This window comes from Netta rufina, assembly GCF_964035555.1.
Source record: "Netta rufina genome assembly, chromosome: 8".
NCBI lineage: Eukaryota > Metazoa > Chordata > Aves > Anseriformes > Anatidae > Netta > Netta rufina.
In genome coordinates this window covers 19226192-19249412 of record NC_140131.1, presented here as the reverse complement: position 1 = coordinate 19249412, position 23221 = coordinate 19226192, and the positions used below count along the sequence as shown (strand labels likewise).

General features: G+C 48.6%; 2 protein-coding genes across 7 annotated transcripts in view; one reads left to right on the top strand and one right to left on the bottom strand.

The window, feature by feature from the left end:
• SMG7 (SMG7 nonsense mediated mRNA decay factor) overlaps positions 1-11098 on the top strand; it is a 47434-nt gene extending 36336 nt beyond the window's left edge. For 2 of the 5 annotated variants that reach the window (XM_084291123.1, XM_084291121.1), the window contains exons 16-23: positions 590-978; positions 1711-2076; positions 3605-3754; positions 5911-5991; positions 6584-6743; positions 8038-8208; positions 8311-8456; positions 8974-11098. In XM_084291123.1, coding sequence (XP_084147249.1) covers positions 590-978; positions 1711-2076; positions 3605-3754; positions 5911-5991; positions 6584-6743; positions 8038-8208; positions 8311-8456; positions 8974-9087 — 1577 coding nt within the window. In that variant the 3' untranslated portion in view covers positions 9088-11098. The remainder of the gene's footprint in view (positions 1-589; positions 979-1710; positions 2077-3604; positions 3755-5910; positions 5992-6583; positions 6744-8037; positions 8209-8310; positions 8457-8973) is intronic. The other 3 variants (XM_084291124.1, XM_084291122.1, XM_084291125.1) reach the window with 3 other exon arrangements.
• Positions 11099-12369: 1271 nt separating this feature from the next.
• NCF2 (neutrophil cytosolic factor 2) lies at positions 12370-22215 on the bottom strand. Of its 2 annotated transcripts, none has more exons than XM_084290971.1 (15): positions 21972-22215; positions 21535-21617; positions 21159-21267; positions 20785-20919; positions 20316-20423; positions 19624-19683; positions 18145-18188; positions 17787-17928; positions 17556-17618; positions 17146-17224; positions 15700-15743; positions 14981-15123; positions 14799-14910; positions 14510-14657; positions 12370-12612 (listed from the first exon to the last, which is right to left on the bottom strand). In XM_084290971.1, exons 1-15 carry the CDS (start codon positions 22143-22145, stop codon positions 12515-12517), a joined length of 1542 nt encoding a protein of 513 aa, XP_084147097.1. In that variant the 5' UTR covers positions 22146-22215; the 3' UTR covers positions 12370-12514. The 2 variants fall into 2 exon arrangements, with proteins under 2 accessions (XP_084147097.1, XP_084147098.1); XM_084290972.1 differs by having other exon boundaries at positions 20316-20420.
• Between the last annotated feature and the right edge of the window lie 1006 nt (positions 22216-23221).

The following is a 23221-nucleotide window of genomic DNA, read 5'->3' as shown; positions in this document are numbered from 1 at the left end:
TCATAGAATTAAATCTTGCCTTCCAAACTTGGCTTTTCAGTGTGAGCTACAGGAAAGAAATTGATCTTGTAGATGCGAGGATTGGTTTGCTTGCCATTTATCTCCTTGCCTAAATTAATCCTAGGACTGGTGATGCTCTGGCGGGAGGCAGGAGACTTATCAATTTCTTCTGTGTCCAGTGCTGCAGAAATTGTCTGGAAATGTGTGTTTGAAGGGGTGGGAACTTTGGGGGTAACACGTCAAAAAAAAACATGATGGGGAATGAAAAAGGTGAGGAGGAGCAGGGAGGTGGAGGTATGGGGACAATCCTGCAACTCTCCTAGATGCTGCTCTGACAGACTGTTGCCAGTGCCTGGAATATTGGAAGAAAACTGAAGAATGCTCCGAATCCCTCTGTGATCATAGCCGTGTACTTGCAAAGGTGGAAAAGGACATGATAGTGCCTGTCTGCAAACTGTGCTTGGTGTTTCCTGTTCTGATGCTCTAAATGTACAAAATAAAAAATAAAAAAAAAAAAAAAATCCAGAATGTTTTCTTGAGGAAGCTGCTTTCTGCTGGGAAACTACAGTTACGGCTCTTTGTTTTGCAGGGTTCCCACCTCCGACCTATGTTGTCCCTCCCCCTGTGGCTTTCTCCATGAGTACGGGATACACCTTCCCGGGAGGCGTTTCTGTCCCAGGAACCTTCCTCCAGCCCACGGCTCACTCACCTGCAGGAAACCAGGTGCAAGGTGGGAAACAGTCCCACATTCCTTACAGCCAGCAGCGGCCCTCTGGACCGGGGCCAATGACCCAGGGAGCTCAGCAAACACCGCCTCCCTCCCAGCAACCCCTCTCATCTCTACCAGCTCAGGCAACAGCACAGTCAGCAGGCCAGTTACAGGTCCAAGCGCTGGCCCAGCAGCAACAGCAACAGTCCCCAACAAAAGCTGTGCAGGGCCTGGGGAAGAGCCCGCCACACCACTCTGGGTTCCAGCAGGTAAGCCTGGCTAGTACAGTGTGCCTAAGCTGTGTTTAAAAATAACTGGCGATGTTGGAGACTTCTGTTCCCGGTCTACCTCATACTGTTGTTGTTAAAGACCTCGCTGTGGAATTTTGATCTGTCAACTTCTGGGCAAATTTGAAAAACAGCTGAATTTTAGTGGTCATGAACCTGCTATTCTGTAACTAAGAGGAAGGTATCTACTGGACTGAGAAGATGGTAATCTTTGTAAGTGTTTCTGTGTGTAGACAAGGTATGAAGGTGATGATTCTGAGATATTTCTGTCCTAGGCCTCTGTAAATAAGTCGTTTGAGCAATGAGGATGGGCTCTGAATCTTCACCCTACTCGCTCTTTCCTGTGGGCTCACCGGGTTCCACTGTCAGTTCCTTCCTCTTGGTTTCGTGCTTGTGTACTTGACAAAACCTCCTTTCTGGCATGTCTGGCCTTGATGGCAAGCGAGGCCCTCCTGTTGCTCTGGGCAGCAGTTCAGTACCTTAATAAAGGTGTCTGTAAGGTGCCGAACTGGAGTAGGGATTATGCTTGGCTGGTGGCTTTGAGCTTGATGAGGCTGTATGCCTACTGAGACTGAATTTTGGTGAATAATGTAGTGGATGAGAATGTTTGCAGAGTATCTGCTATGAGTCAGCTAGAATGACAGCTTGAAGTTAGAAAACCAGTTGATGTTAATTGTTCCTACCTGCTGACAAAAGCATGCATCTCTGCCTCAGTACCCACAGACAGACTCGTCAAAGCAGCTCTGGAACCCACCGCAAGTCCAAGGTTCTCTGGGGAAGATCATGCCTGTAAAGCAGTCCTATTACCTGCAGGCCCAGGACCCTCTAAAATTGTTTGAACAGTCATTACAGCCTCCTGTGATGCAACAGCAACCTCTGGAGAAAAAAATGAAGCCTTTCCCAATGGAGCCATATAACCAGAACCCCTCAGAAGTCAAGGTGCCAGAATATTACTGGGACTCTTCCTACGGCATGGCTGACAACAGGGTGATGGCACAGCAGTCCAACATGGACCGCAGGGGGAAACGGCAAGGAGTCTTCCGCCCAGAGCAGGATGCTGTCTCCAGGATGACTTTTGAGGTAAAGATCCATGTAAAAGTGGTGAAATCTAGCGAGGCTCTGATATTGCTCAGGCAATTTGCCCAGTGTAGTAATGCCCTGTAGACCCAAGTGGATCAATGAAAACATTTGCAAGGGAGCTGGATGTTTGGAAATGGGATCCCAGCGTACAGTACTGGATTTGCTGCTTCAGTGGATTGTGGAGGGGGATCAGGCTCTTGAAGACCTGTTTTCACATAGGTGTAAGTCATGCTCAGTGTAGACATGACGCTGGTCTCTGCACTGCATCTGCTGGGCCAAGACACAGGCAGCTGACAGGGAAAATACTTGTCTGGCAACTGATGAAAACCATGAGTGCATCTAAATAACTGTAATTGAATTCTTACCCTTTAGATAAACTCTTGCCACCCACAGAGTATCTTGAGTGTGTTGAATAGGTGAGGCTGCAAGAGCCAAACTGGGGATAGAAATTGAGGATAGTAGGAGCAACCCCATTTTGATTTTGTTTTTTTTCCTCCTGCAAATCCCACCACGTAGCAAGAGTGCTGAACTCCATCCCTTAGCTCTTGGTTGCACTAATGGAATACTTTACTTCTGTTTGCTTCGGTGCAGTTCTGCTTTGTGCTGCAGTTTATAAAAAGCCTGCAATCTTTGTTATGTATTAAGTCCTGGATTGTCTGGAAGTGCTTCTGGTGATGGTTATAAGGAAACTTAAACAGAGGCCTTTTTAAACCTTTGGTCAGATATGCCTCTGTAAATGCACTCAGGAATTTCAAAAGGTCAGCTGAGATCACATAGCTTATCCTTTGGGGAGAAAAGACAGACAATATTCAGGAGACTGCCTCTCCTCTGATGTCAGGCTGTGATTTTTAGATGGAGGCTGGGCCAAAGCCTTGTTCTCATCCCTAAATCGGAAACCGCCTTGGTGTAAGCACAACACAGTACAAACAGAGGCTGTGCCAGCGATGCTTGTGTTTTAAGCATCCCTCTCAAAATTCAAGACGTAGCACTTAAAAGTTTATTTTTTCTATACCATTGTGCAGTAGCTGTTAACAGTGGCAGTGTCTCAGGGGGTTTAAATTCTGCAAACAGATGAGGGAAGATGCAAATGTAATTTCAGCTGAAACCTGAATTACAGCTGTGGAATAATTTAAGATCTTCCTTCTCAGGAAGAATCATGTTTATTGTCCTCTAATATGAAAATGGGTTCAGTATTTGTCAGTAATGCTGTGGGAAGCACGTGCTGCATTGATTGCAATTAGTTGCCCATCATTTTGGCTGCACCACTTACCAGGGAGGTGCAGGACCTCTCCCGCTACACCTTAGGCCATGAGGCTGGTTTGTTTTTTGCTCAGCGTTTTTCTGTGTGCTTCCACCCACTTCTGTTGCACTGTTTTCATCTCACACTTGTGCATGCTGCGCTCCTTGCCACAGCCTGCTGTTCTCCTGTTGGTTTCTCTCTCCTGCTTTGGTTTAGTCTCTCCCCACTTGGCTCTTGCTCTTCCCTTTCTGTCTTCTGTTGTCTCACTGTGCTCATTTCTGTCACTAGGACCCCAAGAGCTCCCCTTTGCTTCCTCCGGACCTGTTAAAGAGTCTGGCTGCCTTGGAGGAGGAGGAAGAGCTGATTTTCTCTAATCCTCCTGATCTTTACCCAGCTCTGCTGGGGCCTCTCGCCTCTCTTCCTGGACGAAGCCTCTTTGTATGTATTTGACTTAATACTGCTGCTTCTCATTCAAACTGGCATCTCTTTCTTCTGTGAAATTATAAGAAATGGAAATTTCTTTCTCTTCCCCATCCCTCCTCTGCACTTCCCTCCTGCTGCTGAGCCAGTCTCCGTGCGAGAGCTCAGCCCAAGGCCCCTGGCTCTGGAGAGCTGGGGAGGTGCTGTAGCATCCCACATAGCTCTTGGTCCACAGCCAGACCTGCCAGTTTGTTCAGAAAGCAGGATAATTGTGGGGTGTTCTTGTAAGCACGGTTCACAGGATTTGAACCTTTGGTTCACATTGATGCACCCTTTAAGATACTTCCTGTTCCCCAGTTGTTTGGGCGTGGTAACAGGGGCAAGGGTGTGTGCAGTGAAAGGAAGTCATCAGAACAAGTGCCTTTGGTACAGTTGCATGTAGGAAACACATAAAGGCAGGGGGAAACTACCCTAGTAAATGCAGAAGAGATTGCAAATGAGCCAGATGGTTTTAGAAGAACCCTGCAAGCAACTGACTAAATAATCACTGACTCCTGTAGAAGTGCAGGGAGTTTGACAGCCTGAGAGATTTGTCTGCATTTCTGTGTTCCTAGCTTGATAGCTGGAGGTCCTGTGAGCTGCTGAAGTCTTAACTTAGCTCTAAAAACACAGTGCGCTTCTTGTGTGGCTCCAGGCACGCTCAGTGAATACTTGTGTTTCAGATCTGTGGCTGTAACAGGGAGGGGTATTTTGTGACTCTGTTTAAAATCCCTGGTTAATAAATCTATTCCTCCGTTAATTTGCATGTTGTCCCGAGGAGCCAGTAGCAAAGCAGACACCCATTGCTGTCTTCTTCAATACCTTTGCTAAGGAACTAACAGCTGCTGCTTCAGCAGCCTCCTTTGAAGCTCCTGCAGTTGCTGTCTGCTGGCAAATGGACGGAAACACTTCTCTGTGCAGGCTGTGTCGATGTGCTGAGTACAAATCGTGTCTGCTTTTTACAACGTGCTTTCAAAGTAATGAGTTGTCAGTTGGAAAATCTAACAAGCTAGGAGCTGCTTGCCAAGAAAATGGGGCTGTTTGTCTCAGGCTTGCAGGATAAAAGCAAAGTTATTCCAGGTATTAAGACCATGTTAGGGAGGGGCTTTTCTTATTATTTGAACTATAAATTTTAAAATACCTGATGTGCTGAGCTGGTCTGGGGGCAAGAGGGAACAAAACTACAGACGTAATTTTGGATCACACACAGCTTTACTTGTGACTTCACTAATTCTGTGAATTTTTGATCCTGACCCTAAGGTCAGGGGTGTTCAATTCTCTACCAGCCAAGCTTTACAGTTTTTCTGTCCTTTATGTCTCAGTGATAACTAATTCTGTCTCTTCCCTAAATAGGCTTGGTTCATACTGTTATAATTCATATCAGTATTTTTCATTGCTTAATCATAATAAGAACTGAAAACAAAAACTGAGAAATACTAGGCTGCAGATAATAGCTGTATGGGAGGAGGTGCAGAGATGGAAAAGGTCATGGAAAAGGCCATAATATTTCAACATGGAGCCCATGGGAGTTTTGGAACCTCTGCTGCAAACACTTTTCTTCTTCTATAGTCATTTATAATGAAAATGAGGGAGAAATAAATGCAACTTTAACTGTTTAACCCAATTAGTCAGTAAGACAAGCTGTGATTCTTCTGAGTGTCTATACAGCAGGAGTACTCGAAAGTAACAAACAATCCATCAATGAATAGCAATGTCCAAGGGTCTCGTCAGGCATGACTGAGCACTCTGCTCACTGGAAAGGATCCTGTCTCATTTGTGCAAGGTTTTTATACATCCACAGGGTTGGTGCGTTTGGCAGGAACATCCCCTCTAGACGTGTCAGACTGTGGAAGCAGCCAGAGGCGCTTGAGAATTGGGAAACTGCTGTCAGTGGGGTTTCTTGGGACTCTCAGCTGTCATGACTGTTGATTTTTAGTTATTAATTACAATTAATGGGAAAACTTCTGATTTTCTGCATTTGTTAGTTTGTTCCCCCCTGCCCTCCACGGTGCTGAGGTCAAAAATGCAATAAAAGTTTAAAACAAAAATACCTGGGCAGTTTTTTGTAGCTTACTTTCCTCCTGCTGACCACACTGAAAACCAACTGCTTGTTTTCCTTTTCTGGTTTTTCAAAGAAGTCCCTGCTGGAAAAACCGTCAGAATTGATGTCTCAGTCATCATCTTTCCTGTCTCTCAGTGGCTTTTCTCTTAATCAGGTATGTGATGGCCAAAGCTGGTAGCATTTTGCTGTTCTGACTTACTGTTTAGCTAGACAATGGCAGAAGTATGGGCGCATCCTTTAGTGCAAACTAATGGCAAACTGGAAAGGAGATCCACGGGCCTAATTTCAGTCTGTATTAACAAGGTTATTTTGTTTGCCTTTTCCCATTGTTGAAAATCAGTTGTCTTCCCAAACTCACCCTAGGTACTGTTCTGCAGAGGTACTGTTGAGTCTTGTTGAGTTCCTGGGATGTTTGCTTTCAGTGGGATTGGAGAGTTGAGTGAAAAGGTGAATCCCCACATTTTGTGGTGTGGGAGTATTTTTATTCCTAACCAGTGGAACACCCCTTCTCTTCCAAGGAGCAGAGCAGGGTCTCTTGAGCAGAAATTTTAAAATTTCATGAAGGCTTTGCAATTCAGCCAGGAGAAATGGGCCCCGATTCAGGATGTGAAGGACTTGGTTAAATAAAGCATTCAGAGAAGATTCTGAGGAGTGACAAATCAAAACACTTTTTCCTTTTCAATAATTTCCTTCATATGTTCTCCGTGTTTCAAATAAATCCTGTACTCATACTCTCTTTATTCCAGGAAAGATATCCAAATAACAGCATGTTTAATGAGGTATATGGGAAAAACATGAATACCAGCACAAAAACAGAAGTCACCCCTTCAGTTGCCCATCAGGAGACTTCACTATATTCTCTCTTTGAAGGGACTCCGTGGTCTCCATCCCTTCCAGCCAGCTCAGGTAATCCTGGTACAATTTTTCTTGTGTGTATTTTAAGAGGATTGGAGTTAATTCTGAGCCTACTGCAAGTTAAATGTAACTGGAAATTAAAAAAAATCTTCTTTACAGTGTCTGAAGGTTTCTGTGTTCCTTTATATATAATCCTTGGAAATGCGATGGGGTTCTGTCACTAATATAGGGTAAGAACCTAGATTTTTAGTTGAAGTAGCTGAGCAGGATAAAAGTTGTAGGAAGTGTTGAATACTGAAATCTCTTTAACTTAAATTCCTGACAAGCATTTGAGAGTAGGACTTTATGCATTTTAAAAATTATTGTACTTCTAATGTTGCTTCTTTGGAAGAACCAGGAAGATTTGGATTTTATAAAGCAGATATTTGAAAGAGGAAAAACTCTATGATTGAAGAGTGAGGAGGAAAGTATGACACTATTTCTTTTAGTGGTAAAGCAGCCTACAAAGCAAACCAGCTTTTTCTTTAACAATTTTCTTGAGGGCATAAAACACATTAGAGTTGTCATAACCTTGGCATCCCAAAAAAGTCCACAAGAATGTGAGGGGAGGGAAGGAATGTAAAAAGAGGACTTTAAATAACTTAGCCATTGGAGATGTTCTTTGGTCATATCAAGACTTTCGCAGCCAATCAGAAGGAACTGTTGTTGATGAAATGAAGGGAGCTTCAAAGTGCTTTTATTCTAGCAGGATTTATGACACTACATGGGTTTTAGTTTTCACTTCACCTCCTCATACAAGAATACATCCTGGCACCCTGCTCTGCTTTGTTCTCTTCAGGCATCGCGCTCTCCTGCTCACAGAGAGACTCTTCCATGCCTGCACTCCTGCTTTGCTCAGTATTCAGTTCTGGTCTGAATTGCTTTAAGACCCAAAGAAGTGTAAAACATTCAAATTGAAGTTGTAAACTTGCAAACTCCTTGGTCTAAAGTTATTCTTTATTAGCTTGTCAAGCTTGGAGATAGGTTTGTTTGTTTGAGAGAAGTTATTCAAGAAACAAGGGGAAAGCTCACTGTTCACTAGCCAGCCCTCTTGAGGTTTCCTGGATTTTTGCTTTCTGGTAGGCATGTATGTGCACTTAAACACAGTCATTCTATTATTGTATATGTGCAAATGCTTTTGCTCAGAATTTATGAATTTACTCATGCAATAGAGGGAATAAAAACTGACCTTCAGTACTGGAGAAAACTGAGTGATGGCAGAAATTGCAGCAGCACTATGAAATTCAAAATCAGGAGGCTCCTGCTGTTTCTCTTCACTTTTTCCCTCTTGCCTTGTAATCACTAGATCATTCGACACCAGCCAGCCAGTCTCCTCACTCCTCCAACCCCAGCAGCTTGCCAAGCTCCCCTCCAACCCATAACCACAATTCTGTTCCCTTCTCCAACTTCGGACCTATTGGGACTCCAGACAACAGAGACAGGAGAATCGCAGACCGCTGGAAAACAGATAAGCCAGGCAAGTGCTGTGTTCCAGGCCTGGATGAAGCCAGCTGTTGACGTTTGGTTTTGCAATGGTTTTGCTAGATTCCTTTGAATTTGTCTCTCTTCCCCATTTTAGCAATGGGAGGGTTTGGTCTGGACTATCTCCCAGCAACGTCGTCATCAGAGAGCAGCTGGCACCAGCCCAGCACTCCCAGTGGCACCTGGGCAGCCCAAGGCCCTGCCATAGAGGACTCCTCAGCTGTGCTCATGGAGAGTCTGAAGGTATAGTTAACTATAAGGCTTATAACTATAAAGCTGTGCTTGGGAACAGGCACTTGCCTATGGGGCCAGGGTCTGGTGGCTATAGGCAGCTCACGCTGCTGTTCCAGGTGTCGGGGTTCAGGGTCAAACCTTGGAGGCTTTTCATGCAAATTCCTTGCTTACGTAGGCAATGTGGGAGGCATGACCAGTTCTGGAAGATGTCACAGTTTCTCAGTTCTTGCTGTTCTAGAATATTTTGTGGAACAAGACCAGGCTGGCAGAACTGGAAGAAATAACATTTGCTTTGACTGGTCTAAAATTAGTAATTGTGAATGTGGGATATATTTATATGGTAATGAGGATTCTGGTGGGGAGGGTAAGCTGCTTCAAGGGGAGCTCCCTTTAGAAGGCCACCTTTTGAAGTCTGACTTTCATGGTAAGACAGGTATGAGTGACGAAGGGAAGAGGGGAAAATAGAGTAAAGTCTCCTCATCTGTAAGAAAACAAGGAGATGCTAGTGTTGACTGTTTACTTTTAGTCCATCTGGTCCAGTTCCATGATGCACCCAGGACCCTCAGCCCTGGAGCAGCTGTTAATGCAGCAGAAGCAGAAACAGCAACGTGGACAAGGCACCATGAACCCACCGCATTGAGAACGAGGTGGCAACCCGTGCAAACAAAGGCTCCATAAACCATGGCATGTTGGGTTTGCAGGACTGGCCCACACAGTCCTGTGCAGGTGGCAGCCCTCTCTTCTGTTCCTCGCTGTCAGGAGGGCGTAAGTGCTCCACCAACCCACTGAGTGTGCACAAAACGTCTGCAGTGCAAGAAAACATCAGGAACTCTCCCATCCCTGGGCCCTCTGAAGGGAGAGAGGAACTGCTGTTTGTCTCACTCAGTAACCCGATATCACCGCCTCTCACCTTCTCCATTGTGCATGTCCCCAGCCACATGGGAAGTAAAAGCTGAGAACGAAGGGCAGATGGGAGAAGCCAATGAGAACTTCTCAATCCTTTTCCTCTCTTTGGGGAGATAAAATAGGAATCCATTAATGATTGCTTCGCTGACTGAGAATGTAGTTGAAATTACTCCTAAACATCTTTATGACTATCTCAGTAGTAAGATCACACTGAATTCTTCCATACAGAGACATGCGTTTTAGTCAGTGTAGAGCAACAGAAGCCCCAGTTGCTGCTCTGGTCAGAGGAGGTTGGTGGCAAGGTGGGCTTTATCTCCTGGGCTACTGAAGGAGTTTCATGAAGGAGAATCTGGCACTTGACACCACTTCCTTTCACTCAAAGGCTTTAGCCAGCCTGTGGGTGGGTTAGAGACTCCAGCATGAAATGCCCTCCTCTCAGTAGGTGTTTGAGCTGTTATCAGTGATGTGGGGCATTGCAGCACCCTGCTGGACAAGCAAGTTTAACTGCTATGGGGTTTTAAATTAATGTTTGATTCCTGTACATTTTACTGTAGCATAGTGGCTAGCCCCACAAAGGGCAGGCTAGTCTGTGCATTCACAGCCTGACTCATTTTAATAGGTAGGTAGAAAGCTTTCAATGTTTTTTTTTTTTTTTTTTCTTTTCCCCATCCTCCCATTTTCGCTGGATGCTAGTAGTTTTATTGCCAATGTGCAACATCTTGCAGAAAGTAATCAGGGGTCCAGCAGGACTGGGTAAAGACGACAGTCAGCCTGGACAATGTGGAGTGTACGAGCCCCCATAGGCACACACCAGCTCTGCAGAAACCCGTCCCCTGCCCTCCCAGCTGCAGCCCCCAGGCTTTCAGTTCTAGAAAGGAATCTGAGGCACCGCGGACACACATGTGCAACCCACATGTAGAAGAAAGCATAGTGCTGTTCACATGTGAAAAGGTGCAGAAGGGAAAGAAAAACATTTTATTTGCTATTTATTAGGGGGAAGGAAGACTGGAAACTTCATTAAAGGAAAGGACAGCGTTTTTGTTAGGCTTCCCAGGGAAGTTACGGAAACAATCTCAATGTCCATTTGCTGTGTTTAGCAGTAGGGGTTTGTGTGATGGTTCAGGATCTCTGAGCTGGAAGTCAGCTGCAGAGCAAAGCACATGCAGGAGCCTAAGTGACACTGGAGTCTGGGCAGCGCCGACAGAATACAAAAAGGGAAGATGGAGACCCAATACCCATCCGAGGGTATGAGCAGCTCCCCCACGTTCTCCACGTTAGCAACATCACTGTTCTTTGTTGCATTTTGAAGATGTATTTCCTTTAACAAGTCCAAAAAGTGAAGTTCCCACCCAGTGCTAATATGAACCAAACCCCTCTGTACCTATCCCCAGCCCTCCCCGTTTGTGTATTGAGCTGTGCGCCCCGGCAGCTGCGACATTCCAGTGTTCGAACTGTCACTGACTCTTGCACCCTAAACGAGCTAACCAGGTTCACCATCTCACTCCCGGCCGTGCCAGGGTCCCAGCCACACCGCTCCACTTGTGCATGAGAATCCGGTGTCAGGAACGCGTCTGACGCTTGGCTGGGACTCCCCTCCTGTCTTCCGGAGTCCAGGGGAGCAAGGGAAGGGGCCCCCAACAGAAACTGGTTTGTGTCGTAAGCTTTTTTTGTGTTTTTTGTCTGTCTGTGCAAGATCTGCAGCTGCTGAAATCAGCTTTGCCTTTAATTAAACCATGTTCTCTCCATCCAGGTCTGTGTGTAGCATTCATTTCCTGTGTAACTCAGCAGGCTTTCAAAAATGCGTTATTTCTCTGGATAAGTCAGATGAAGGTTTGGAGTTGATTTTCTTTTTTTTTTTCCTGAAAGAGAACTAAATAAATCACAGATTCTGGCTTGGGCTCAGTGCAGATAATCGGATTGTGGTTTTGTGCTGCCTGTGTACAATATGTTTTTATGTACTGAATCATAAATCTGGGCTGGGAGTAGCTTACAAAGCTCTGTCACTTGCAGGCTGGATTACCTGAAACTGGTAGAGCACAGGCACCAGAAGCTGGAGGACGTGGATTCTTCTGCTGTTGACCTGCCTGTAAATCAGGATGGCACTTGCACTTGTTGGCTGTTTCTAAACAGCATGCTTCCAGACATGTCAAAGGGAGGTTAAGAAAGCTGTAGAGCTGCTCCATTTTTGAGAGGTCAGGTGTTTGTTTTATCCATGCAACTCTCCAGAATGAGTTCCTTTTCAATTTAAATGTGAGATGCAAGTCAATGGGAGGGTGGGGTTGTACAGAACCTGGGTGATAGGGTGAGAACTGGGGAAACCTCCCTGAAGCAGAGGGCTTGTGGTGCTGCAGAGGGCTTGCTGTGCCTACAGCTCTCACATTCTGAGGACAGGGCAGCATAGCTATTTTTAAAACGCCAGAAGGACCAGCTCTCAGCAGCCAGGGAAGGTTAAATATGGTGAAAGCAGAGTCATGGCACCCAATGGCAGAAGGGGGACAAACCTGTTTAAAGCCTGTTTAATTTGGATATGGAAGAAGTTATGGAAGTTACAGTTATGCAGACTAATGTGTAGGGAGCAACTTTACTACCAGGTGACCTGCTGAGATCTGTGGCAGTGTCATCTTAAATTACTGTCTCTTGTGACTGCTGAGAAAAAGCTCCCAGAAACGACCCCTAGAGCTGAAAATGTGTACGTGTGTGAAGGGTTGTCAGTGGAGCAGGGCAAGGCTGTGCAGTGGCTTTTGATTAAGCTCTTGCAGTGAGCAATAATGTTTGAAGGAAGTAAATTCTGTTCAAGTACAGCCTTTCATGGTCCATAGCTTCTCAAGGAGCAGCTCCCCAGGTCAGTGGGCCTGTAAAAGCAACTGGCACCACCCTGCCATGGATTTTCCCAGGCAAAGGGCTGGTTGGTGGGGCAGAGCTGGTGCTGCAGAGTCTGCTGGTGAGCACAGCCTTAGCACTGCATGTATCCCTAGCAGGAAGATAACTACCCGCTTCAGACAGAGCAATGCAAAAGTTAAAACAAAAATAAAGCTTTTAATATATGTAGCAATAATATTTTCAGTCCATTTTCAGATGCAGTGATTAATGTGGAAACTTGATTGCAACAGTTGAATTCTTAATTTTCTTTGGTGTCCAAGACTCCTTTAGCTCTTTAGAAATCAGATTTCTGGGTCTTTAGTGTTACAATCTTGAACGAAAGCAGATGGGAAGATGCCTATCTTCCCGTTGCACTGGCCTTCTAACCAGTCTTCATTCACTGGAAGATAAAATTTACACAATTTTTGTCACTCCAGGGATGTGCAGGAGCATGATAATAACATACCTTTGTGTGCTGCAGGCAGGCCTTAGTTCACCATTTTAAGATAAAATAGCCACCTGAGAGCCTGATAGAGAGGTGACTGTGGAAACAGGGAGAAGGTCTGAGGAAGAAAGGCAGACAGCAAGCTCTAGAGATAAGAATCACAGAATCATTAGGGTTGGAAGAAACCTTCAAGATCATCTGTTCCAAACACCCCCCTACCACCAACCACCAATGTCACCCATTAAATCACATCCTTAAGCACCATGTCCAACCTTCCCTTAAACGCTCCCAGGGACGGTGACTCCACCACCTCCCTGGGCAACCCGTTCCAATGCCTGACTGCTCCTGAGAGGAAATGTCTCCTAATTTCCAACCTGAACCTCTCCTGGCACAACTTCTAGGCAACTAGAAGTTTTTTTGTGTTTTTTTTTTTTTTTTTTTGAGATATAGCAGCTAAGTTTCCGAAAAGATAAAACTATGTATGTTCCTGGAAATGTTGCAAGTTTTTTCTGTTGAGAAACCATGCAATTTATGTAGGCAAATAAGCCTGTAAGTATTAAAGACTTTGTATCGCTGCCTTTCCTCACTCTCTGCCTGCATTCACATGAATTACAACCACAATAAAGTATGTAGTGGTTTTATTTGCTGAACATCCAACTTTTAATCTAAAACTATCATCAACAGCAGGCGGGGATGGTGAAGGCAGTAGAGGGTGCTTTCCAAGGTTGTATTTCTGCTAAGAATTTGAGAATTGGGGTCTTAAAGCCAGATGTGGGCTCAGAAATTGCCTTGAATAACAGCAGAAACAAGATGAGAGTGCAGAAGTGATTAGAGACCTGGGACTGCCCCCTTCAAGATAAGAACTAAAGCATAGTTTCACCTGCTGTTCGACGTTCATCTCAAACAAAAAGATTCTGCTACCCCAGGGTGATTAAAGCTGGGAGCTCTGAAAACTCTTGCTGTCAGAAACCCAACAAGGGAAATAGTATAGCTAGCTCAGTGATGACTTACCCCTCTTCATGACACTACTTCATCAGTGTTGCAACGTGTAAAACTTCATCTGTGCAACTGGAGGAGGAACTAGTGTACAGCTGCCTAACCCTGCTCCACAACTTAGTGGTAGTGCTGCATGTAGCAAGGTATCGTAATTTTGTGGTGGTGTTTTTTTTTTTTTTCCTCATTTAAAACCATTTCTGCTGTCATGGCTTTATTCAGAGGCTCAGGGGAGGAAGAAACAGTTGCCCTGTGCAAGCAGCTCTCGCTGTAGCTAATTCTTCAATCAAGCTGGGCTCACCTGCAGCCTTTGCTACAGCACAGCCAGCTTGTCCTCCCTGCTTGGCTGTTGGGCATAAGTGAGAGGATCAAAGTCAAAAATGTAGACTAGCTCTTGCTGAGATTCCTGGCTTGTATTTAAACATCAGTTCTCATGCAATCACTAAAGAAGACTGAGGCTAACTTAAGAATCCAAGCAGCCTGTTTTCCATCTGAAGGTGGCCAACTGCAATTTGCAGGAGAAGCAGCCTCCTCTTGGTGCAGGCTGCCTGGGCCAGGCTGCTGCTTTGCAGATCCCAACTGTGAAACAGTTTACTTTAGAGAAGTGGAGATCTTGGGGCAAGAGATCAATGTCTCTAATGAAGCTTGTAGGTTGCCCTGAGGAGCTGGCTAAAACGCTGCTGGCACCTGTCCTCTGTGCCACCAGGTACCTGAGGGATTTGGGCCTGACTGGCAGGTGCTGGGAGCCTGCAGCTTAACAGGAGCTGCTGCAGGTGCTTGGCATCTCGGAGTCAGGCCCATGCCCTCACCGCAGCTGGAAGGTCCCTCCCTTCCCCTGTCACGGCGGGAGCATAGTTACCTTTGGATAAAACAAGTATCACATCTCCTGCCTGAAACTCCAGGTCTTCGGGCTGGGTGGCTTCATAATTGTACTGTGCTACCACTTGGGTTGCTCCCATCTCCTCCGGCATTGCCTTCTGTGGCTCCTCTGGTAAAAATCCCTCTCCCTAGGGCAGGAAATAAGCTGGTAAAGACATGTCTTGGCTTTTCTCTTTTTGTCCCAGAATAAGACAGACAAGCTCTGCTTAGGTTTCAGCCCCAGGCCCTGCCACCAGAAGAGGCGGCTGCCACCAGCAGCTGTCACTGACCTCCGTGATGTCGCACCACACTGTCAGGCAGTTGTCCTTGCTGTGGCTCCAAGCTGCCTCCATATTCTCCGTGCTCAGAGTCACCAGCTCCTCGCTGCCCACAGGCTTGTACCTGGGCACGTAGAGGATTTGGGTAAGGGTGGGAGACAAAAACACAGCCCCTTCAGCAGGCAGCACCTCACCTCAGCTGTGTGTGCTCAGGCTGGAGCTCCAGTTTCTTGCAAATGAGGTTCAGGAGCTCTTTGTAGGAGAGGCCTGGCTGGACTTGCATCGCAACTGTGTATTTGTAATGCACCTTGAGAATGCAAGGTGCTGTTTTGGTTTCCTGCAAGTGGAAAATGGGGGTGTCAGAGGCTTCTCCCCACGGGGCTGTGCCTGTTTGCAGCGCAGGGGCTTGCTGTGGGCAGGGAGAGGAACTGGGACACAGAAAATGCTGTCACCTCAGTAAAAGCTGAGCTGTGTGCCATCAGCTGTCTGGGAGCCATCCCTGTTACCATTGGCAGCCCTTAATACTTCTGAGCTAGGCCACCAAAGCTATGTAGCATGTGTGGCTGCTTGGCTGCCCTGGGCTTGGCCCAGGAGAGAGCACAGGAGTGCACTAGGTATCTAGTGACCATGTGTGGCTTCCTAGGTGTCCAAATTCAAGGTGTCCCCACTCCCTTCCCCTCTGTTCTTGTCTTCAGTTGGGATTGTTGCTTCTGGAGGAGACCTCCCAGACCCTGATATCTTGCTAGTCCCTGTGTTACGCTTTGGAGAAGCTCCTGAGTGACAAAAAGCTGAAGCACTCCCAGGGCTGTGGTGCTTGCAAAGCATGCCAGCACCTCTCGACGTGCAATAGGTGTTGGTTTGTAGTGTAGACCCTGGCTCTACCTTCCTGTGATGCCCACCACACACATCTTACCGCTGTAGCTTCTCTGGGCTGCGTTGTAGCAACAGGAACATAGTCTGAGGAAGAAGAAAACAGTGCCTCAGCATGTGGAACAGCATAAGTGTTACTGCTCTGGGCATAAATGTTTCCAGTATTTCTGTAGCCCTTCTCTTTGACACCCATCATTATCTAGCTTAGTGATATGGTTTAGTGGAGGACGTGTTAGTGTTAGGTTGGACTTGATGATCTTGAGGTCTCTTCCAACCTAGAAATTCTGTGATTCTGTGATCTGCAGTGACACCAACCAACCTTGGAGCCACCTGTAGTCACTCAAATGGAAGCGGTGCCAGCTGTGGTGGGATCCTTACATGGGGTTTATCAGTAACCACTGGTAAGAGGTTCGGGCTCTGTCTTCCCTGCCTTGATTCAGGTCTGTGCTGTTCTTGCTTTCTCCCTGTGGAGCCTGTCCTGCATTCCTGGGGTAGGAGCTTTAGGGCTGGGATGTTACTCCTGGGTGGACTTCTTTAAAATATGAATGCATTTGCAAGCACAAATAATGATGTATCTTGTGCTCTGACAGCTGAATGACCTCCAGTACTGGACTTTGTGGACAAAGCGAGAGCTGGCCTGTGCTGTAACATAGGCCTCTCCCAGCTGTCTTTCTCTGGGGCTGGAAATTTGCAAAGATGGTGCAAATCCCAGTGCTGACACTGACCTGGTGCTAGTGATTGATTGTTGGGGGCTGGAGTGGGCTGCTCTGGGGTGAAAGAGAAGCCCTGTTCCCTGCAGCAAGAGCCTGTGTTTGGGCTGCAGTCTTGTTTCCTGCTTGCCCTCCCTGCCTGGGGAGGGGGCCCTGGAGGTAGTTAGCTGGGTTTGGAGTGGGACTCCAGTGCTGCCTCAGCTCATTTATGTGGCTGGGAGGAGGGGAACTGATTTTTGAGGTGCTGGGCATCAGTTTCACAGCATCTTCACTGCCTGGCTGTGCTTGGGGCAAATTGGTGTCTCAGCACCCACAGCCCCAGCCTGGGATGTGGTTGCTGAGTAGCATCAGCCAGAAGTCCCCAGGGCACTGGCAGAGCCTCCAAAACTAGCTCAGCACTCCGATAATCCCAGATGCCCTGCTTTAAGGAGAAGCCTGTAATGATCTTCCTGCTCTGGGACTTGCACAAGCTGGGTCACTTGCCCTGTTCCTATCTCCAGGCCCTTTTTTCCATTAGCTGCTGTGCTAATTAGGAGCACAGAGGGGCCTACACGCTCTGGTTTGCTCCATCCTCAACAGTGCAGTTGCAGCGTTGTCTCCTGCCTTAATGCTTCCCCATCCTTGGTGTCAAAAGGGGCCAGAGGATCTGGAGAACAGAAGAAGCTGGCCCCCAGCCCTGGTCTTGACAGATGGCACCGGCTGTGAGAACACAGCACCGAGAAGGCTGTCCCCAGGCTTGTCCCCAAAGTCCTCCCACCCCTTCCATTCCCCACACTGACCTGGTGCTGGCCGACGGGCCTTTGCTGGAGCAATGGAGCTGGGAGGCTCGGGGATCTCAGGTTCAGGAGGGATTTCGTCCTGTGCCAGGTGGGAAGAGGACAGTGCTGTCACTTGGAGCCCTCCTGAGGGAGCGGGCACAGCCCTGGGGTGCTCCTGTCTTAGGGACCCACTCCAGCCCACCGAGCCAGGGGTTTGGGGCTGAGCTCTGCCATGCCACCTATCATTTTGGGGTGGAACCAGGCAGTTCTAGCCTCAGTGAGAGTAACAAGATGACCGTGAGCCAGAAGCCCCACAGTGTTACAAGAGGGAAGGAGTTGCAGTTTTGAGTTTTGCTAGAGCAAGTGCTGGGTGATCTGTGTGGGGATCTGTCTCCAACCCCCAGGACGCCAGCTCCTCCTGGGCTCCTTACCTGGCTGTGCAGCTTGTTCTGGAGTTCCACGGGCTCGAGGTAGTTGCAGGGGACGATCCCTTTCTGCAGGGGTACAGAGACAAAGGAGGATTGCTTTGTGGGAAGGAACCTGCTGCTGGAGGAAGCGACTGAGTTGTCCCAGCCCTGAACATGGGAGAATCCCTGGGACTTGAATCCCTCCTGGTGCCAGCCCCATCATCTACCCCCTTGTGCCAAGCCTGCCCCTGGTACCTTGCCATTGAACATCACTGTGGCCCAGTTGTCCTTCTCTTTCTTCAGGACAAAGACGATGTTTCCTGGCAGGACCTGCAGCTCCTCAGTGGTCTCAGGGATGAACTCGTACAGGACACGGTGCGGCTGCCCTTCGAGGGCCCTAGGTTTGGAAGCCATGTCAGGAGGGGAGGTGATACTGCTGTGTTGCATAGGGGACCTGAACTCTGCTTCCTTGTTTCTCTGGTCCATTCTCTTTCCCCCCTGTTAGTTCTGGGTGCTAGCTGGGCACTCAGCTGTGGTGGCGTGGGACGGGAGCAGACCTGGCTGTGTCTGTTAGCAACACTGCGAACATTTCCTCACCTTTCCTCCAACTTACTTGAGGATTTCTGGTGTCTTGGGCCTGGGTGGAGGACCAGAGGCCTGTGAACAAAAAGAAAGTTGTCTGTAATCTGGCAAATTCTGGTTAGTCTGCAGAAATGGCCTGCAGTCTCCTCCCATTCTTGTCATCCCTACACGGGTCCATGTTGGGTTGGTCCGTTTGCTCCTTCAGATAAGCAGTTTCCAAATCTTCCCCCTCATGATTTCCAGAGGCATGATCCTGGTTTGGTTTTGTGATCTTAGCTTCACATACTCACAGAGGGTTGGAATCATGAGTTAGAGATCAGCTGGCTTAAACAGTGCGTTGTGCTGCTGTGTATCATCCCGTTACTATAAAATGCCCAGCTACTGTCACAGAGCTTTACAGTCCCTCCTGCCTCTGTAATGTAAAGTCAGGTGGATGTTATGAACTCTCTGAAGAAGCTCCTTTTGTACTGAAATAGTAAGGCATGTCTGGCTCCTGGAGCAAGGAGCTCTGTTGCATTGAAAGCAGTGTATTTTATCTCACGTAACAGCACTGTAGGCCTGCAGTGGTTGTGCTTCCTCGTATCCTCTCAAAAGACCCTTGAAAAAACTCTGGTGACTTTAACCATGGAAAATTGTTGTTACTTCATCAGGAAAATATCGAGGCAAATGTGAAGAGCTGACAGACCCAGAAAGGAAGACAAGGAACAAAACCAGAACTGCTCTTGCTCCTCTGGTGTTTTGAGCTTAGACAGAGCAGCCCTGAGGAGGCTTGTGGGGCAGGTTCGTGACCTCCCTGTGGGCCCTGCTGAAATCAGTCATCCCACGGTGGGGGCAGAGGATGTGTGACCAGGCCACTACTTCTCCATTCAGGGAGCCAGCGTAACTACAGATGTGAGTGGGCTGCACCTTCTGATGAAGAAGAAAGCAGCTGAGATGTGGGGGCAGCTTCCACCTCATCCTCCCCCAGCAGTAGCAGAAAGTTCATGGTGGTCTTAGAATCATAGGATCATAGAATGTCCTGAGTTGGAAGGGATCCACAAGGATCATCAAATCCAACTTGTCTCCACACAGGACCACCCAAAAGTCAGACACTGTATCTGAGAATGTTGTCCAAATGCTTCTTGAACTCTGGCAGTCTTAATGCCATGACCACTTCCCTTGGGAGCTGTTCCAATGTCTGACCAACCTCTGGGTGCAGAACCTTTCCCTAGCACCCAGCCTGACTCTCCCCTGTCCCAGCTCCATGCTGTTCCCTCAGGTCCTGTCGCTGTCCCCAGAGAGCAGAGCTCAGTGCCTGCCCCTCTGCTCCTTTAGCGAGGAAGCTGCAGGCAGCCATGAGGCCTCCCCTCAGCCTGCTCTGCTCTGGGCTGAACAAACCAAGTGTCTTCACTCGCTGGAGCCCTGGGCAAGGTGTGGGATGGCCATCGCCATCCCCACGTACACTCAAAGCTACCCACACCACATGGGCTGCGGTGCTGCGGGCTCCATGAGTGGGTGGCCAGAGCTTTACCTGTGGTTGAAGTGGAGCAAATCCAGAAAAATCATCCTTGTCCACAACGGATGCCACCACCTACAGCCAAAGGAAGACACACGGTGACTTAAACCTGTATCTGCTCTTAGACCTCTCATCTCTGACACCCGCCCTCCTCTGCTGTTGTCCAAGCCAAATTCTGTGGGTGTGAATGCTCCAGGTTTGCTTTCTGCAGCAGTACTGGCACCTGGGTGGCTGTTCTGCCTTGCCAGGATTTGAGCCCAAGGGTGCACCCCACTGCTTGCATTTTGCTCATTAGTGCAAGAGCAGTCCTGTTGGATTGTCTGAGCTGAAAAAACTGCTTCAGTGTGAGCAGGGGGAGAACTGGAGTTCAGTGTTTAAATTGCTTCATTTCCTCCCCCTCCCCGGTACCCCAAACAAAATTTTTGGCCCAGGTAGAAGCTCCAGTGGGGCCTTCCTGTCTCACTGCTGAGTGACTGTCCCTAATCTCCCGCTAAGGAAACTGAAAATAGGACTTGCAGAGCTGTATTTCTGCAGAGCTTATCTCTTCTGCTCCTGCAGGGTGCTGTCCCCAGGGTGCAAACTGGTTCCCTGTCACAGTGCCTCACTGGGCATCAGCTCAGCGCCTGGTGGCTCTGAGGTAGCGGGTGGTCAGCAGCTCTCTTCAGCCCACAGCCTTGGCTTGAATAAAGAAGATGCTTCTTTCTTACCATGGCTTTTCCCAGGTAGTCTTTCTTCTCCAGCTGAGCCACTTGCTTTTCATTTGGTCGAAATAGCTTCCCTGGGGGAATTGCCACCAGCTCATAGAGCTTCTGCTTCTGTAGCATAGAGAAGTTGCAGTGCTCTTCAGGGGTGCAATCAGGGACTGTCACACTGCCACCTTCCTTCCTTCTATCTCTGTGGTGAAGGTCTCACTCCGTAAAGCCAAACCATCACTGTGCCAATCTCATCCAAGCCCTTCCAGCATCTCTTTAGCCCCGTCTTACCAACACAGTGCCTGAAAGCTCTTCCCACCATTCCCCCTCCTTGTGACACCCATGTCTTGTGCAGCCATCCACAGTTTTCTCCTGCACAGCTAAAGCTGTAGCTAAAAGGTGTTTTCCCTGTTCCTGGGACTTTCTCTCTCCTTCCTGTCAGAACACCATGAGCAAGCACCCCCCTGTAAGGCCTGCTCCTTACCAGGATAGCTTCCATTGCCCTGTCAATCTTGTTGTGCTGGGGCTCACTCTTCATGGAGGCTGCCAGCGTCAGGTGCTCCTCAGCTTTCTTCCAGTCCTCCATCGTGGCGTACACCAGTGCGATGTTGTAAAGTATCTGCCACAGGGATGGGAGCAAGAACTCAGCTCTTAGAGGCACTGAACCCTTGCTATTTGGATTTTCTGCCACCCTAATAAAATCTCTAGGTAGCACCTAGGTTCCCCATCCCTGTGCCAGCATGCTTGTTTTTTTGCAAGGCAGGGTGTTTTTCCCCTGTTTTTTTTTTTTTTTTTTTTTTTTTTCTTTTGTCTTTTTTGCTAATGAACAGGCCAAAAATGCTGGTCAGGCTTTCTCACCTCACAAGCAAAGAGCCTGTACCGCAGCCCCAGGATCTTGTAGTCGATGAGCTGGTTGCCTCGCAGCTGGGCCAGTGCCTCCTTAAAATCCTTGACGGCCATTTCGTGGCTGTGAAGGAGAGGACAAGGTAATGTCAGAGGGCTTCCCCACCTCATACACCACCTGGGCCCCCATGAGTCTTTAATTCAACTTGACTGAGTTTGGTTGGGTCTTTCCCATGGCCTCGTGGTGTCTTCAGATGCCCCATGGGGAAGTTCCCTGCCTCCTGGGGCTGTGGTTTAGCTCCTGGTCCACCAACCTACCCACAGCAGCTTTCAGCCAAAGGCTGGCATTACTGCAGGGGGCAAAACCACAGCATGAACCCCATCCACTTACTTCTGCCTCCTGTAAAAGATGGTTCCCCGCTGGAAATAGGCCACAGCCAGGTGCTTGTCACAGCTGATGCTCTGGGTGAATGCCTGCAAAACGAGGGGTAAAAAGGGAAGGTCTTGAAGGAAAACTGAAGCTGTAGAGTGGCTCTGCCTGTCCTGTCTGCTTTAGCCACCTGTCCTAAGCTGGGCTTTGTGGGCAAAGCCTCCCTGCAGCACCGGGGGGTAGAGCCTGCACCAGGCTCCTTGTTCTTGGAGCTGGAAGCATCTGGCACCAGGCACTTGGGTCTGCGGCTGCCTCCAGGAGGGAGAGCGCTGTCAGAAAGCTCCGTGCCTCAGCTGCTGCCTCCATCCATGACTCACTGAGTAAACCAGCTCAGCGAGAACAGAGAACAGCCTGGGGCTGTCACAGCTCCATCCCAGCCCTCCCACCGTGGCGCTCACCTCCTCTGCCTCAGCCAGCTTCCCCAGGACGAGGTGGATGCAGCCGATGTTGTAGCAGATTTTGGCCGGGGGGCTCTGCACGGCTGTGAAGGCATCCAGGGCTGCCCTCCACTCCTTCCTGTCTGCAGCACACACCCCTTCTTGCCACAGCCGGATCGTCTCGACCAGAGACATGGTGCGGTGGGAGCAGGACACGGGGTACCCGGCCACGCTGGGGGACTCGCTGCCCGTCTTCCTCGTTCAACCTCTCCCTGCTCCCTTTTAGCTGTGCTTCTGCCTTTCTGCTGCCCGTGTCGCAAACCTGCCAGGAAGTGGCCTCACTGCTGTCAGTGCAACACGGCCCGAGATGGGGAAGTGGAAGAGAGGCTGCCCCTGCTGCAGTGGGTTTCCACGCAGAGCTCAGCATGTGTCATGCTGAGCCCTCCGGGGGCTCCACTTCTGTGGGAGGGCTACATCAAAAGCCCTGCTTGGTGGCAGCTGAGTGCTCTATCAGGTTGCGCTCACAAAACTGTGTGGTGAGCACTACAGCCCAGAGTGGCCTTTGGGGGCTGCTGAGCCCCAGCAGCACTGTCACCTTGTTGTCACCCCAGTGACACTTCTTTCTGGTTGTTCCATGGACTATGGAGCACAGCCTGGCCCTGGAGTGTTGCTGGGTGGAGGAGAGATGCTCAGCATGTGACAGTCCCAGAGGGAGCACAGGGCTCTGACCTCCTGGCCCAGAAGGGTTGGGGTTCAGTGCTCTCATACAGCATCTAATCCTGGTGCTTTACCTCTGCCTCATCTTGCGGTGACGCGACGCGCATTTCATAAGAAAATGAAACACGTCAGCAAGACTTTGCCCTCATGTGTTTACTCAGACTTCCCCAACAAACTAGATAATGCCTACAACAGGAGGAAGATTGAGTAGGAGACTTGCTCAACTTCTGCTCAGGGCTGGAAAGAACCCGAGCTGCTGAACAATGAGGCCTGGCTTTGAAATGTGTGACAGAACCCATCCCTGAACCTCGGTTCTCCAGTTGCAAGCTGAGCGTCTCCTCAGCATCCCACTACACCCAGCCAGCTCCCATGGGCTTCCTAAAACAACTATGGGCAGCACAGAGCAGGCTCCATGACCTCCAAAAGAGCAGAGGGAAATGCAACCAGCCAATGTGGTGGAAGAGAGGGAGGGGAGTACCTGGGTAGGGGGTGTGAAAACGCTCCCAGAAGCCTTTTGTCCTTCCCATGAGGAAGACCTGCTCAGAAGCCTTGTA

Coding starts and splice junctions, on each gene's coding strand:
- NCF2 (XM_084290971.1), bottom strand. CDS start 22,145: ATGTCTCTGGTCGAGACGATCCGGCTGTGGCAAGAAGGGGTGTGTGCT. Junction 18,189..19,623: donor TTGCTCCACTTCAACCACAG/GTAAAGCTCTGG, acceptor TTTTGTTCACAG/GCCTCTGGTCCTCCACCCAG. Junction 14,911..14,980: donor CCTGAGCACACACAGCTGAG/GTGAGGTGCTGC, acceptor CTACGTGCCCAG/GTACAAGCCTGTGGGCAGCG.